Source organism: Phacochoerus africanus, chromosome 5 (assembly GCF_016906955.1).
Source record: "Phacochoerus africanus isolate WHEZ1 chromosome 5, ROS_Pafr_v1, whole genome shotgun sequence".
Classification (NCBI taxonomy): domain Eukaryota; kingdom Metazoa; phylum Chordata; class Mammalia; order Artiodactyla; family Suidae; genus Phacochoerus; species Phacochoerus africanus.
In genome coordinates this window covers 76,929,820-76,945,254 of record NC_062548.1, presented here as the reverse complement: position 1 = coordinate 76,945,254, position 15,435 = coordinate 76,929,820, and the positions used below count along the sequence as shown (strand labels likewise).

At 38.9% G+C, this 15,435-nt stretch overlaps 1 protein-coding gene across 1 annotated transcript in view; it reads left to right on the top strand.

Moving 5' to 3' along the window:
* The window catches only part of GMCL1 (germ cell-less 1, spermatogenesis associated), a 47,986-nt gene that overhangs the window by 30,875 nt on the left and 1,676 nt on the right, over window positions 1-15,435 (top strand). Inside the window, exons 11-13 of the mRNA XM_047781864.1 lie at window positions 3,464-3,539; window positions 7,760-7,905; window positions 9,964-10,051. Of these exons, the coding sequence (XP_047637820.1) occupies window positions 3,464-3,539; window positions 7,760-7,905; window positions 9,964-10,051 (310 nt within the window). The remainder of the gene's footprint in view (window positions 1-3,463; window positions 3,540-7,759; window positions 7,906-9,963; window positions 10,052-15,435) is intronic.

The window sequence follows — 15,435 nt, the reverse complement described above, 5'->3', positions numbered from 1 at the left end:
TCCATTGTATTATTGCCTCCTTTGTGGCAGATTAGTTGACCACAGGTGTGTGGATTTTGTTGTGAATTTTTAAATGCATTCATTATGTTGAAAAATTAGTAACAGTATTAAAATCAAGAAGCTGTTAGAGAAAAGATCATGTAATCAGCTTTTATTCTTGTATTTCTATAACTTTCTATATTATAAATATTTATCTTTATAGTCAGTTAGTATAATGGAATGTTTGCATTGTCACTTGATATGTTAGTAAAAATGAATAATTCATGTATTTTGTTTCACTTAGTGTTATGATTTTATTTCAACCTATTGAAATATTACCTGGAATAATGCTTTCATAAAGCATGATTTTCATATATATGTATAGATAAAGCTAATATTCTATTTGTGGTAATATCATCAAATTCTCACTAATGGAATAGGTTTTTTTGAAGGCTTGAGTCTAAGATGAACTAACACCATCTAACTAACAGGTGCCTTCATCAAAAGCGTATGACCACTTTACAAAATATTTATGTACTTTTTTTTTTTTCCCCCTTCGCTTTTCAGGGCTGTGCCTGAGTTATATGGAAGTTCCCAGGCTAGGGTTTGAATCAGAGCTGTAGCTGCTGACCTACATCACAGCCATAGACATGTCAGATCTGAGCTGCACCACAGCTCATGGCAATACTGGATCCTTAACCCACTGAGCGAAGCCAGGGATCGAACCCACATCCTTCTGAATACTAGTCGGGCTTGTTAACACTGAGCCACAGAGGAACTCCCATGAACTTTCTTCATTTTAAGAAAAAGTACATTGTCCGTTCTTTCAATGTGTAGTGCTTTGCAGTTCACAGAAGTACTTCTGCATTTACTATTTGATCTTTATACTAGCTTCTTGGTTTAGGCAGTGTGAAGAGATAATCCACCTGTGAGAATATAGAAAGGTTTTACATTTAATTTTTTTTCTGCCTCAATTTCTTTTAATTTATTTTTATAGGCCAAAGAACTTACTAAAATAATAGCCTCATTGTGTTTATATCTAAATAGTGTATGAAAGAGTTGTGTAACGTCATGATAATGATTATAAGATTATTATCCAGTGTTCTTAGTTTCTACTTTATTTGTAATTTATATCCCATCTTTCTCCAAATACATTCACAGCCTACTTATCTTGCACAAATATAGTAAGATTGTTGAAACAGATAGAATAAGCCCCTCCAAAAAAATTCATTATTTACTGGAATTCAGATTTGAAGCATTTTGTAATGTATGAAATATCTTATAAACCATCCTACCTACTTCTTTCGTATATGCAGTTTTTAAATATTGGATGTTGTTTATTTTTCAAAATATGTCTCATCTATCCTTTTTGAGTTTTATATAAAGTCTCACCTAAGAGACTGAGATAGAATAAGTGGTTTTCTTGCCCTCAAAAGTGTATGACTCTGTTGCCCCTGATGAAGCCTTCTATTCCACAGATACTGAGCATCTGCTCACTACTGCAGGGCCCCTGAAGTGAGGAAGACAGTGAACTCCCTGGACTCCAGGTTATAATGTAGTAAAGTCTCCCTCCTGGGTTCTTCTCTTCTAAGCTCTTTTCCACATTGCCAGGATTATCTTCCTAGGAAATATAATTTCACTTCCCTGCTTAAATATGTCCAGAGACATTTGATGATAGGGATTATTGTTTTATGTGTGATATTTATTGTGTTAGCTTTTCTTAAAAGTCCTTTAAGAAATACATACTAAACCATTGACAGATTAAAGGATATGATGTTTGGAGGGTCAGCCTCAAAATAGTTGGAAAGAATGTGGGGAGAAGTGGGTTGGGAGTAAAACTAAAACAAGATTATTAAACCTAGATGGTGGCTCATTATGCTATTTACTTTTATATGTTTGAAATTTTTCTTAAGAAAAAACTCGAAAGTAACAGCAAATGCTTGGGAACTCTCATCTACAGGAAAAGTTGAAACTCTTATAAGCATAGCCTGTGGGGGGCCCTTCAACAGTCTACGGCAAATGCCTTCGTCTCTTCTCCTCTTATGCTCCTTTTGATCTCTAGCTGAACTAAATTCTTCATACATTTGGATCCTTTCAAGCTCCAGTTCCTTTTTACCGACTGTTCCTTCTACCTGGAATGCCCTTCCACTGCATAGAGTTCACCCCTGACCTCTACCCCCAACAAACTCCTACTCCTTCTCAGGCACAAATAATACTTCCTCTGTGATGATCCCCAGTCTAACCCCAGGCAGTAAGTCAGTGTTTGCTTCATGCTGTTAACATCAGTTCTCTCCATCTTATTATTACTTATATATAAGTATATGTAAGTTTCCTTCTAGACTGAGCTCTTGGATGTGAAGGACATGTTTTATTAGTTTTATTTCCATTTATTTTTCATGTATTCATTTCAGTATATTTATTAGATGATGATGAGGGCCCCAGTATCTAGGTACTGATTAATAAATGCTGTATATGAATGAATATATTGTATTATTTTTAGCATTTGGAATTCTAAACTAATAAAGATATCATTTTTTTATTATATCTTGAAAGAACAGTGTTTCTTGTAGTTGATCAAGGTTTTTTTTTTTTTTTTTTTTCTTTTAGGGCTGCAACTGTAGCATGTGGAGGTTCCCAGGCTAGGGGTCCAATCAGAGCTACAGCTTCCGGCCTACGTCACAGTCACAGCAATGCCAGATCTGAGCTGCATCTGCGGCGTACACCACAAATCAAGGCAACACTGGATCCTTAACACACTGAGCAAGGCCAGGGATCAAACCTGCAACTTCATGGTTCCTAATTGGATTCGTTTCCATTCCCGCTGCGCCATGATGAGAACTCCTTTTTTTTGTTCGTTTTTGTTTTTTGTTTGTTTGTTTTGGATTAAGGTTTTTAAAGTAAGGGGCCAGGCCCCGGAGGCCTAGCAGTTAAGGATCTGGCATTGTCACTGCCACAGGTCAGGTCACATCCCTGGCCTGGGGAACTTCCATATGCCATGGGCGTGGCCAAAAATAAAGGGGCCAAGTGAAGATTAATTGATAAAACTCTACAGCTGTTTTCTATTAAATACTAAGTTTTTGTGGTTGTGCTACTTAAAAAGCTGGCTTACATGTGAAACAGTAATATCAAATGGTGGATGATACCACATCACAACTTAAATAATAGATTTTAATTTATTTTACTTAGTAGTTAGACTTTTAAGTGTTTTATTTACTTTGTAAGCAGAAAGACCACCCCCTTCTCTGGTTTTACTGTGCCCTAATAAAAGTATTCTAGAAGTCAGGGCCACAAGTGAAACACCAAAGAGTTAAATTTTTTTTATTTAGCAAAGGTAATGGGCTAGATTTAATCACTGCATTTTGATTTTTATCTATACCACAAAATTTTATTTTTAAGTCTAATAGCATGTTTTTCTCTTTAACTCAATTATTTTTCAATTATTGCTTACTTTCTATGAAAGTTCCTGTTTTATGTATATTTCTAGGCCTCAAGAAATCAATAAAGAAGAACTAGAGGGAAATAGCATGAGATGTGGTAGAAAGCTTGCCAAAGATGGTGAAGTAAGTATGAACTGTGACTCTCAATATTCTTATACAAATCACTGTACCATTAGTGTAAAATAAACTTCCAGTAACAATCCTGATACACATTATACCTTGAAAGAGCTCTTTTGGTAGTTTCTATGGCATGATCTCCTGGGCAAGGAGTTACATGCTCAGTGGTTATTGATTATTTAGCTTTGCATAAGACCGTTGAACTTTGGGGATCTAGATAAGAAATGTGAGAAGATCCTTCAACAATCCAGAAATTAAGATAAGTAAGAAGTTAAATGGGAGATATTACATAGTCTTAAAAGTGATTCTTTCTATTTTATTGTTACGACCCAATATAAATGCACATAAAGGAAACAAAAGTATTCTTTTTCCTTTTTCTTTTTTTTTTCTTGTCTTTTTGCCTTTTCTAGGGCCTCTCCTGCAGCATATGGAGGTTCCCAGGCTAGGGGTGGAATCAGAGCTGTAGCCACCAGCCTACGCCAGAGCCACAGCAACACGGAATCCGAGCCGCTTTTGCAACCTACACCACAGCTCACGGCAAGGCCAGATCCTTAACCCACTGAGCAAGGCCAGGGATTGAACCTGCAACCTCATAATTCCTAGTCGGATTTGTTAACCACTGAGCCACGATGGGAACTCCGAAAGTATTCGTTTTCCTTTTTCACTCTGTCAGATTTACCTGACTAAACCCCAGTTCTTGTTAAATCCCACCCTATGGTGTACCCCATGCCTGCTCCCATACAAATGAATGTGACTGAAGAAAAGTGCCATACATGCCCAGCAGGTTTCACTTGAACGTTTGTAACCATAACTTTCAGGTTCGTCTTTAGTGCTGCATGGTAATCATCCTACACTGAATTCACTCTCCCGCTCTTAGAGTAATGCTCCATACCTTCTCAAAAGGGTGGTCGCACTACTGCCCTTGTTCTTATTTGATGGCCTTGGAAAATAAAAGCAGTAGCAAGAGAATCTGTGCATCCTCCTACCAACAGTGCTCCCAGGCTACCTACATCTGCAGCAGTATGCTGTGCTTCTTCCTCTTATTAGAATGGGTGAACTGCCTGCTTCTATCCTAGTCTATTCCCTGCTCTTATGCTGGACTCAGTCCATTGCCACCTATTCAGAAGGTTTGCTCCTGTAGTCATCACCTCCTTCTCTGCATCCTCAGTTTTTCTCTTCTGTATCATTCTCATTTAGCTTGTAATATGGTATAGCATCACCCATCTTAAACCATACCCTGATTCTCTAGCTTCCACTCCATTTTGCTGCACCCATTTTAGGCAAAATGCATTGAATAAAGTTGCCTGTATCCACTCCAATTCATTTACTCCAGTAAACTCAAATGAAACTGCTATGCTGTTATTACCAGTGATTCCTACATTACCAAATCAAGTAGTTTTTAGTCTTCTGAAAGCTCTTGGCATCATGACCCATCTGTTCACTCATTCCTTGGAGATTTTTTTTGTTTTTTGTTTTTTTTCTGCTGGCCTACACCACAGCCACAGCAATGCCAGATCTGAGGCGCATCTGTGACCTACACCACAGCTTATGGCAATGCCAGATCTTTAACCCACTGAGTGAGGCCAGGGATCGAACCTGCAACCTCATGGTTCCTAGTCGGATTTGTTTCCACTGTGCCACGATGGGAACTCATTCCTTAGAGATTTTCTTCATTTGACTTCTAGATAGCATTCTGGGCTAGTTTTCTTCCTACTTCTTTGGCTGCTCCTTCTAAGTCTGCTAGCTCATTCTCTTTCTCAGCAACTGTTTGTATAACTGGAGGCTCATTACTTGGACATCTTCCCTATCTGTGCTCCCTGTGCTGACCCCTAAGTGATCTCATCTAATCCCATGACTCTACACTGATTCCCAACTGCTGTATCCAGCTACACACCTGACATCTTTCTTAGAATCCTAATAGCATCTCAAATATAACGGTCCCAACTGAGCTCTTTGATTTTCATTACCAAACTCCCTCCTCCTCAGGTGTTCTATAGTCCTTAAATAGCCCCTTGTTCATCTATTGCATTCGCTCCAAACTTTGGATTTTTCTTTCCTTCATTCCACACCTGCTGTCCATAAGAAATTCCTTTGCATGTATAGCTTCGAAATATATTCTTTAGGAGTTCCCGTCGTGGCGCAGTGGTTAACGAATCTGACTAGGAACCATGAGGTTGCGGGTTCGGTCCCTGCCCTTGCTCAGTGGGGTAACGATCCGGCGTTGCCGTGAGCTGTGGTGTAGGTTGCAGACGCGGCTCGGATCCCGGATCCCGCGTTGCTGTGGCTCTGGCGTAGGCCGGTGGCTACAGCTCCGATTCGACCCCTAGCCTGGGAACCTCCATATGCCTCGGGAGTGGCCCAAGAAATAGCAACAACAACAACAAAAGACAAAAAGACAAAAAAAAAAACCGAAATATATTCTTTAGCACGTCTCCCACTGTAACCCAAGTCCAGGTCACCTTTATCTCTTGGCTGGACTGCTGCTGAAACTTCATAACTGCTCTACCTATTTTTACTCTTGTTATTATACATTTTCTTTTCCACAGAGTGGCCAAAGTCATCTTGCAAATTAGATCATGTAACTTTCTTCCCTAAAATTTTCCGTTAGCCTCTTACCACACTTAGAAGAAATCCAGACTCTTCCTTACTGTGTACCGTTAGGGCCTCTGACTGCCTCTCTGAACTCAGCTCCAGCTTCCATCCCCTCAGTTATTGCTGCAGCCACATAGCCCTTTTTGCTGTTCCTGAAATACACCAAGTATGTTGTTAACCTCCAGAACTTTGTTCTTGCTGTTCTCTTTGTCTGAGTCACTCTTTCCCCCAGATAGCTACCTGATCAGTTCCTTAGTTGACTCAGGGCTCTACTCACATAGCACCTCCTTGGAGAGATGTTCCCCTGACCATCTGTCTGAATCAGCAGGCCACCCAGCTGCCAGCCTCCTTCCTCTAAACTGTCACTCTCTCCTGGCATTCTCTTCTGTCCTCTTCTCTTCCATTCTATTCTATGTGTGTTGTTCATCTCTTCCACACAAACATATGCACTTATTAAAATAGGCATTTACGGAGTTTCCGGTCGTGGCTCAGTGGTTAACGAATCCGACTAGGAACCATGAGGTTGTGGGTTCCATCCCTGGCCTTGCTCAGTGGGTTAAGGATCCGGTGTTGCCGTGAGCTGTGGTGTAGGTTGCAGATGTGGCTCGGATCCCAAGTTGCTGTGGCTGTGGTGTAGCAGCTGTAGCTCCAGTTCGACCCCTAGCCTGGGAACCTCCATATGCCATGGAAGCAGCCCCAGAAAAGGCAAAAAAACAAAACAAAAATAATATGTGCATTTACTAGGGCAGAAACTTATTTACTGCTATTTCTTCAATGCCTAGAGCAATACCTGGCACAAAATATGTGCTCAATAAATATCAGTAAAGTGTTGAATTAATGTTGTAATTCAGACTGTCAGCCAAACACTCGAAGCCCTCACTGTATCTCATTATACCATGCTACTTTACTTAGTAGTCTCTCATTAGCTATGAGGTGATAGAATAAATAAACTGGTGAACCTCATAATGGTATTTAAAATCATATGGTTGTGTATCTGCTGTTTAGTTACATAACCAACTTATTTTAGGATATTTGAAAAATTTATTTAAACTAAGAAAAAAAAAGTCTGCCCATTTCTCCTAATCCCTACCCCTTACCTCTGGGAACCATCAAACTGTTCTCTGTATCTATGAGCTTAGGGTTTTGGTTATTTTTTTTATACATATTTTTTTAGCTTTTTCATAGACGAGAGATCACACAAGGTAATCACTTCAAGTATTTCAGAGTATTTTTAAAGCAGGATAAAATTTAATGGATTCTTATTACCTCTATCTAGACTCCTTAAGCCATTCCTACTCAGAGTTGCAGAGAAAAGCCATTTACTTATGATAAAATTATAGTGTGGAGAGTTAATGAAACAGATCATGAAGGGATAATATTAGGAAAGTACCATAAGTAATAATGATCATAAAAGCTGTTTTTTCTGTCTTTGATATATGCCATGTCTATGTGGCAAACAGATACATCCTGTGTGGTAAGCCTTAAAGCACTGACAAAAAATAGGGACCCGAGAGAAATATTTGAAATGAATTAGAAAAAGAAAAGACATTTTGAAGTTTTTATTTTTTGCTCACCAGTATGATAAACTGGCTAGTATGATAAACTGAAGTAACTCTTTCTCCTTTGTATTTTAGTACTGCTGGCGGTGGACAGGTTTTAACTTCGGCTTTGACCTGCTGGTAACTTACACCAATCGATACATCATTTTTAAACGCAACACACTGAATCAGCCATGTAGTGGATCTGTCAGTTTACAACCTCGAAGGAGCATAGCATTTAGGTAGGATGAGATTTTCCCACCTACTCTTCCTTACTCCAGAAGAATTACAAGAAATTATATAAAACCATCATTTACACCAACACTAGCAGAACTTTGGGAAGAGACAGGGTATATGAAACTGCAAGGAAATGATAAGGCTCCATTCCTACGAAATGTATTAATAATCAAAATTGTAATACCGAGATCTAGTATGTCAGGAAGAAAGAATAGGCTGAAATATGAATGACAGGATTGATACTGAGTTTGAAGCTGTTACTTTGCTACTTTTCCTAGCAAATAAAATGTCCAAACTGGAAATACAAGATATTTTTAGAGGAAAACATGTCTGGTATTATCCTTAACTTTTTATAGGATTTCATATATCCAGCTTTGCCTAATAGTTGAACTGGAAATTAACTTTACACCATATACAAAAATTAGTCCCACATGGTTCAGAAAGCTAAACATCAGAGCTAAAACCATAAAATAACTTTTGTAAGAAAACAAGAAAAGCTCCATGACATTGAATTTGAGAATAATTTCTTCAATATGATACCAGTGCACAGGCAACAACAACAAAAATATAAATTGAAGGAGTTCTCATCATGGCTCAGTGGTTAACGAATCCAACTAGGAACCCACGTGGTTGTGGGTTCGATCCCTGGCCTTACTCAGTGGGTTAAGGATCTGGTGTTGCCGTGAGCTGTGGTGTAGGTTGCAGACATGACTCGGATCTGGCATTGCTGTGGCTCCGGCCTAGGCCAGCAGCTACAGCTCCAGTTAGACCCCAGCCTGGGAACCTCCATATACCTCGGGTGTGGCCCCAGAAAAAGACAAAAATTTTATATATATATAAATTGAAGTTCATCAAAATGAAACTGTGTGTCAAAAGACACACAATAGAATGGAAAGGCACCCCATGGAATGGAAAAAAATATTTGCAGATTGTACATCTGATAAGTTAATATCCAGAAGTTACTGCTGTGGCGCAGTGGGTGAAGAATCTGACTGCAGTGGCTTGGTCGCTGTGGAGACATGAGTTTAATCCCTGGCCCTGTGCAGTGGATTAAAGGATCCAGTGTTGCTGCAACTGCTGCATAGGTTGCAGCTGTGGCTCGGATTCAGTCCCTGGTCTGGGAGCTTTCATATGTCACAGGTGCAGCCATTTAAAAAAGAAAAAAAATGTTAATATCTAGAATATATAGGGAACTCCAAAAACTCTGTAAGAACAGCAAAAAGAACCTGATTCAAAAATGGGCAAAGAACTTAACCATTTCTCCAGAGAAAATCTTCTAATGGCTAACAAGCACAGGAAAGGATGTTCAGCATCACTAATCATTAGGAAAATGCAAATCAAAACCACAGTGAGGAGGTTTCCGTCGTGGCGCAGTGGTTAACGAATCCGACTAGGAACCATGAGGTTGTGGGTTCGGTCCCTGCCCTTGCTCAGTGGGTTAAGGATCCGGCGTTGCCCTGAGCTGTGGTGTAGGTTGCAGACTCAGCTTGGATCTGGCGTTGCTGTGGCTGGCATAGGCCGGCAGCTATAGCTCTGATTTGACCCCTAGCCTGGGTACCTCCATATGCTGTGTGTGTGGCCCTAAAAAGAAAAAAGAAAAAAAAAAACCAGTTACAGATTCTATTTATATAAGGTACCTGGAGTAAACACATGTGTAGAGACAGAGGGTAGGACAGTGATTGTCAGGGGCTGAGGTCAGGGGAAATGGGGAATTCGTATTTAATGGGTATGGAGTTGCAGGTGGGGAAGAAGAAAAGGAAGATAGTGGTGATGACTGCAAGATACTGTGAAATGTGTTTAATGCCAAGAACTATACACTTAGAAATGGTTAAATGGTAAATTTTATAAAAAGGCCTATCCATTATTTTTGTATCTCAAATATGTGTAAGAGTACAAGCTTATGAATTTAAATGGAATTAGTTTGGAAAGACTTTTTAAAGTCCCATCAAATAAAAGATTTACAAAGAATATGGGGGGCAGTAAATATTAAGGTAAGGCTTATTTAAACTAATCTGAAGTTTTAAAAATCATTTTTTTTATTTGTGCGCTTTTTAAAATTCTAGATTACGTTTGGCCTCTTTTGATAGCAGTGGAAAACTAATATGTAGTAGAACAACTGGCTATCAAATACTTACACTTGAAAAGGATCAGGTATGTTTATTTTTCTGTTAATTTTTTCATTATAGTTGCCTTTTGAATCCTCTTTTGAAAATGCTTAAGTAAATTTAACATTTGATTTAAAGATGGGTTTGAATAGTAACCTGTATGGGAAAAGAATCTGAAAAGGAACAGATATGTGTGTATGTGCGGCCGATTAACTTTGCTCTACACCTGAAACTAACACAACTTTCTAGGTCAACTATACTCAATTTATTTTAAAAAAAGTAAAAAAAGACCGGTTTGAAATTTTTTTGAAGGTAAAGATGAAAATACTATGTTCACTTTGCATAATCTGTCCCACTCTACCAGAAGTATAACTAAAAAGAAAAAAAGAAAATGATTTGAGGGATAGGGAAAAGCTGACAATAGGTAAATAATTACTCATCCTGAACACAATCTTCAAAAAGTTATGAATTTTAATTATTTTCTCATTGTGTTCATTAGTGCATTTATTTATACATTAATAACAGATACCTCAAAGACAGTCCAGTGTGCCTCCATAGCTCCTGGGTATTAAGAGAACATTATATCCTCTAGCACAGTAAATTTCTAAAATGACAAATCTATTATTTTCCCAAGATTATCTCTAAAGCCATTTGTTTCCTCCTATATAACATGCATGTAGAAATTTCAAAATGTCATGATGAGAAGGTAACCATTTTCAAAAAGTAAAATGAGAGCTGTTAAAGTATAAAGGAAATTTATTTTTATTAAAGCTAGTCCCACCATTCCAAAGGACATACTGTTTTTTTGTAGGGTTTGTTTTGTTTTGTTTTTAGGGCCGTACCCGCAGCACATGGAAGTTCCCGGGCTAGGAGTTGAATTGGAGCTGTAGCTGTGGCCTACACCACAGCCACAGCAATGTAGAATCAGTGCCATGCCTGTGACCTATACCACAGCGCACGGTAATGCTAGAAACTTAACCCACTGAGTGAGGCCAGGGAATGAACCTGCAACTTCATGGTTCTTAGTTGGATTCATTTCCTCTGCACCACAACGGGAACTCCAGAACATACTGTTTTAAGAAAGGGTTCAGAGCCTATAGTGGACATAAGTTATTAGAGGGTAGCAGTTTTCCTCAGACTGAAGAGACTGCCTTAGAAAATCAAAATTTAGTACTGCAAGGAGGCTTGGAAGTAATAGTTCTACCCTCACCTCCCCTGTTCATGAGAATCCTTTAACAGCATTCTTACGGAGGGTTCCTCCACCATTGTTGGAGCTCGTGACAGAGCTGGTCCTCTCACATGGTAGGTAGTTAGTAAGAAGGTGGATATATAAGAAAGTTAAAAATCTTCCTCCAGTGGAATTCTATTTTGGTCCCTCTCACACTCTCTGGAACTATATGGACAATGTCTGTCTTTACCTTAACTCCATTAAAAAATAATGTCATCGCTCTGGGTAGCCAGACACTTAATTAAAAAGCCCCACACCAAATAATTGTATTCCAGGTATTCCTTGATTTGTTCATTCAGCAAACATTTATATCCCTGCTGCATACTAGGTTCTATGCTAGGAGTGGAGGAAATAAAGAGGAGTTATGCTATATAGCTAAGTAGTAGGAGAGAGATGAGCTCAGAGAGAGTGTAGTATATTGAGGAAGACATCTCCAACCTTTACTATAAGGTTATTGGGGGAAGAGGAGAAGGGAAGACAGCCCAGGGAAAATCTCTCCTGGACAAGGTGAAAACAGAGTGGATACCAAGCCTCAAATGATGACTAAAATAGAGGCAAGGGAGCATGTGGTTCATGCCAGGTCCTGAGGTTTGCAAGAGTAGAGCCAGGGCATGATGGGCTGCAGATGGAGTCTGGACTTTTTCCTGAGATCTGTAGAGAGCTATGGAAGGATTTTAGTAGGGAGTTTGTATAGTCTGCTTTACCTAGCTTACAGATGTTTGTTATAAAAAAGAATAGAAAGTATAAATAAGCAGGGGAAAAATACCATACATGGTCCACTGAGAGATGACACTGCTGAAATTTTTTTCTTCACCTATATCTTTTTACCAAAATTGCATATCTTACTGTTAACTATTTTGTAACCTACTTTTCTTCTACCTTATTATATAGCTTTTCTTGTCAATAAATATACATACACATCATTTTTATTACTGCTTATATTTACTTTACATATACCATAATTTAGATAATTCTTTTGTGGAAGAAAATATTGATATTTGTTGTTTTTTTTCTTTTTTTTCACTGTCATAGAAAACGTAAATAGGAGTTCCTGTTGTGGCTCAGCGGTTAACGAATCCAACTAGGAACCATGAGGTTGTGGGTTCGATCCCTTGCCTTACTCAGTGGGTTAAGGATCTGGCGTTGCCGTGAGCTGTGATGTAGGTTGCAGATGCGGCTGGGATGTAGGTTGCAGATGCGGTGTTGCCGTGAGCTGTGATGTAGGTTGCAGAGCTGTGGCTCTGGCGTAGGCCAGTGGTTGCAGCTCCAATTTGACCCCTAGCCTGGGAACCTCCATATGCCGTGGAAGCGGCCCAAGAAATGGCAAAAAGACAAAAAAAAAAAGAAGAAAATGTAAATATATCTTTGAGTTCTTTTGTGGCACAGCAGGATACTTAACCTGCTGTTGTCACTGCAGCAGCTTGGGTTTGATTCCTGGCCTAGGAACTTGTACATGCCATGCCAAAAAAAAAAAAGTACATATATATCTTTGTATATTTTTCTGATTTTTTTTTTTTGGTCTTTTTATGGCCACATATACAGCATATGGAAGTTCTCAGGCTAGGAATCAAATCAGAGCTACAGCCACCAGCCTATGCCACAGCCACAGCCACACCAGACCTGAGCCATGTCTGCAACCTACACCAGAGCTCACTGCAATTTGCTGGATCCCTAGCCCACTGAGTGAGGCCAGGGATCAAAGCCCCCTCCTCATGGATACTGGTTGGGTTCTTAACCCACTGAGCCATAACAGGAACTCCCTGATTTATTTTTTAAAGATGAATTCCAAGAAGTGGTGTATACATTTTCTAATGGCCAAATTGCCCTCCAGAAATACCATCTAACTTAAACTCCCTCCAGTAGTATGGGAGAGTATATGCAACACTGTGTATTACTATCCTTTCTTTCTCCCAGTACAATAAGTAGAAACAAATCATGTTTTAATTTTCCTTTTTTTTTTTTGTCTTTTTGCTTTATCTAAGGCCACTTCCCACGGCATATGAAGGTTCCGAGGCTAGGGGTCTAATCAGAGCTGTAGTCACTGGCCTACACCACGGCCACAGCAACGTGGGATCCAAGCCGCGTCTGCGACCTACACCAGAGCTCACGGCAACGCCGGATCCTTAACCCACTGAGCAAGGCCAGGAATCGAACCCACAACCTCATGGTTCCTAGTTGGATTCGTTAACCACTGCGCCACAATGGGAACTCCTTAATTTTCATCTTTTGGTTTCTGATATGGTCGGGTTTTTTATTATACTTATTAAATATATTATATAAATTGATAATTCTGCTTTTTAATTAACAAGGGTATTTTTCTTATTAATTTTATGTATTAAGAATAATAACATTTGGGAATTCTCTCGTGGCTCAGCAGGTTAAGGATCCAGCATTGTCACTGCTGTGGCTCTGGTTATAACTGGCAGAAATTCGATCCCTGGCCCAGGAACTTCTGTATGCTGTGGGTACAGCCAAAAACAAAAAGAAACCAAAAACAAAACAAAGAAAAGAATAATAATAATAACATTTGTGATATGCTATACTTTTCCCATTTTGGTCATTTGTCTTTCAACCTTCATGAAACAATCTGTCTCTCCTTTTAATGAATTCTTCTTTTGATGTGGTAGATGTGATATTTAGGCCTTCTAACTGGGATTACATAAACAGCCATTTGGGCTTTTTTCTACTCTTTTTATTTAATTTTTTCATTGGAGTATTTTGCTGATACAAATGAAATGTATCAGATATATCAATGTATTAGAAATGCCATTTTTATCATATACTAAGTCCTTGTATACTTGGTTTTATTTCTGTTAAGTTTACTAATTTTATTGTGGAGACAATCAGTAATACTTTGTTTTAATTAGACTTTATTTATTTATTTGGCTGCACCCACAGCATGCAAAAGTTCCCGGGGACATGAACCCTGAACTACAGTGCTGACAATGCTGGATGGATCCCACTGAGCCACCAGGGAACTTTTAGACTCACTTTGTTTTTATTTTTATTTTTTGGCTCTTTAAGGCCTTACCCGTGGCATATGGAAGTTCCCAGATTGGGGGTCAAATCAGAGCTGCAGCCACTGGCCTAGCCATAGCCACAGCAACACTGGATCCGAGCCACATCTGAGACTCACACCAATGCTGGATCCTTAACCCACTGAGCAAGGCCAGGGATCAAACTCAAGTCCTCATGAATACTAGTCAAATTTGTTACTGCTGAGCCATGATGGAAACTCTTAGACTCACTTTAAAAAAATAATTTTAATACCAGTAATGGAAACTCATCTTCATCAAGCTCATCTTCTCAAAAAAAATCCCTGGGTTCTTTGTGCATGATTATTCTTCTGTATGAGGTAAAGAATCATTTTCTCAAGTTTCCTTTCAAAAAATCCTATGAGGGTTTTACTATATATTGGGAGGGTTTTTTTTGTTGCTGTTGTTTTCTTTCGTTTTGTCTTTTTAGGGCCACACCTGCGGCATATGGAAGCTCCCAGGCTAGGGGTTGAATCAGAGCCGTAGCTGCCAGCCTACGCCACAGCCACAGCAATTGAGATTCTCAACCCACTGAGCAAGGCCAGGGATCAAACAAACCCACATCTTTATAGAGACATCAGGTCCTTAACCTACTGAGCCACAACAGGAACCCCTGTATACTGCTAAATACAGAGTAATTTGTGGGAAATTGATATCTTCCCTTCTACAGTATGATATTTTCTACATTTAGTCAGGTCTCTTAAGTCTCTAAAATTTAGTGTTCCCCCATATTATTCCTGTGTTTCCTGGAAGTATAGTGCTAAGTATTTTATATTTTAATTGTTCATATGAAATGAATCTTTTCGTAATAGTTTTTGATGACATATTAAGAAGGCTAGTGATTTTTATATATTTATTTTAAAACTCATCTTACAGGACTCTACCAACTAGATTTACATTATAAAAGGATCTCTCAGAAATGTGTAAGAAGGATTAGACATATGCTAATGGCGAGAAGAGTTTAGAAGCTATTGCTATAATCCAAATCAGAAATGATGAGAACCTTAACTTAAGGAAGGTAGCAGTAGGGATGCAGAAATGTTGATGGGTTCTAGAAATAAAGGGGTACAATTGAAAGAATATGGTGCACAAGTATGAGTGGGGGTGAGGAAGATAGTCAGCAATAGTACCTGATTTTCTAACTTGGGCACCTTGGTTTACAGTAGC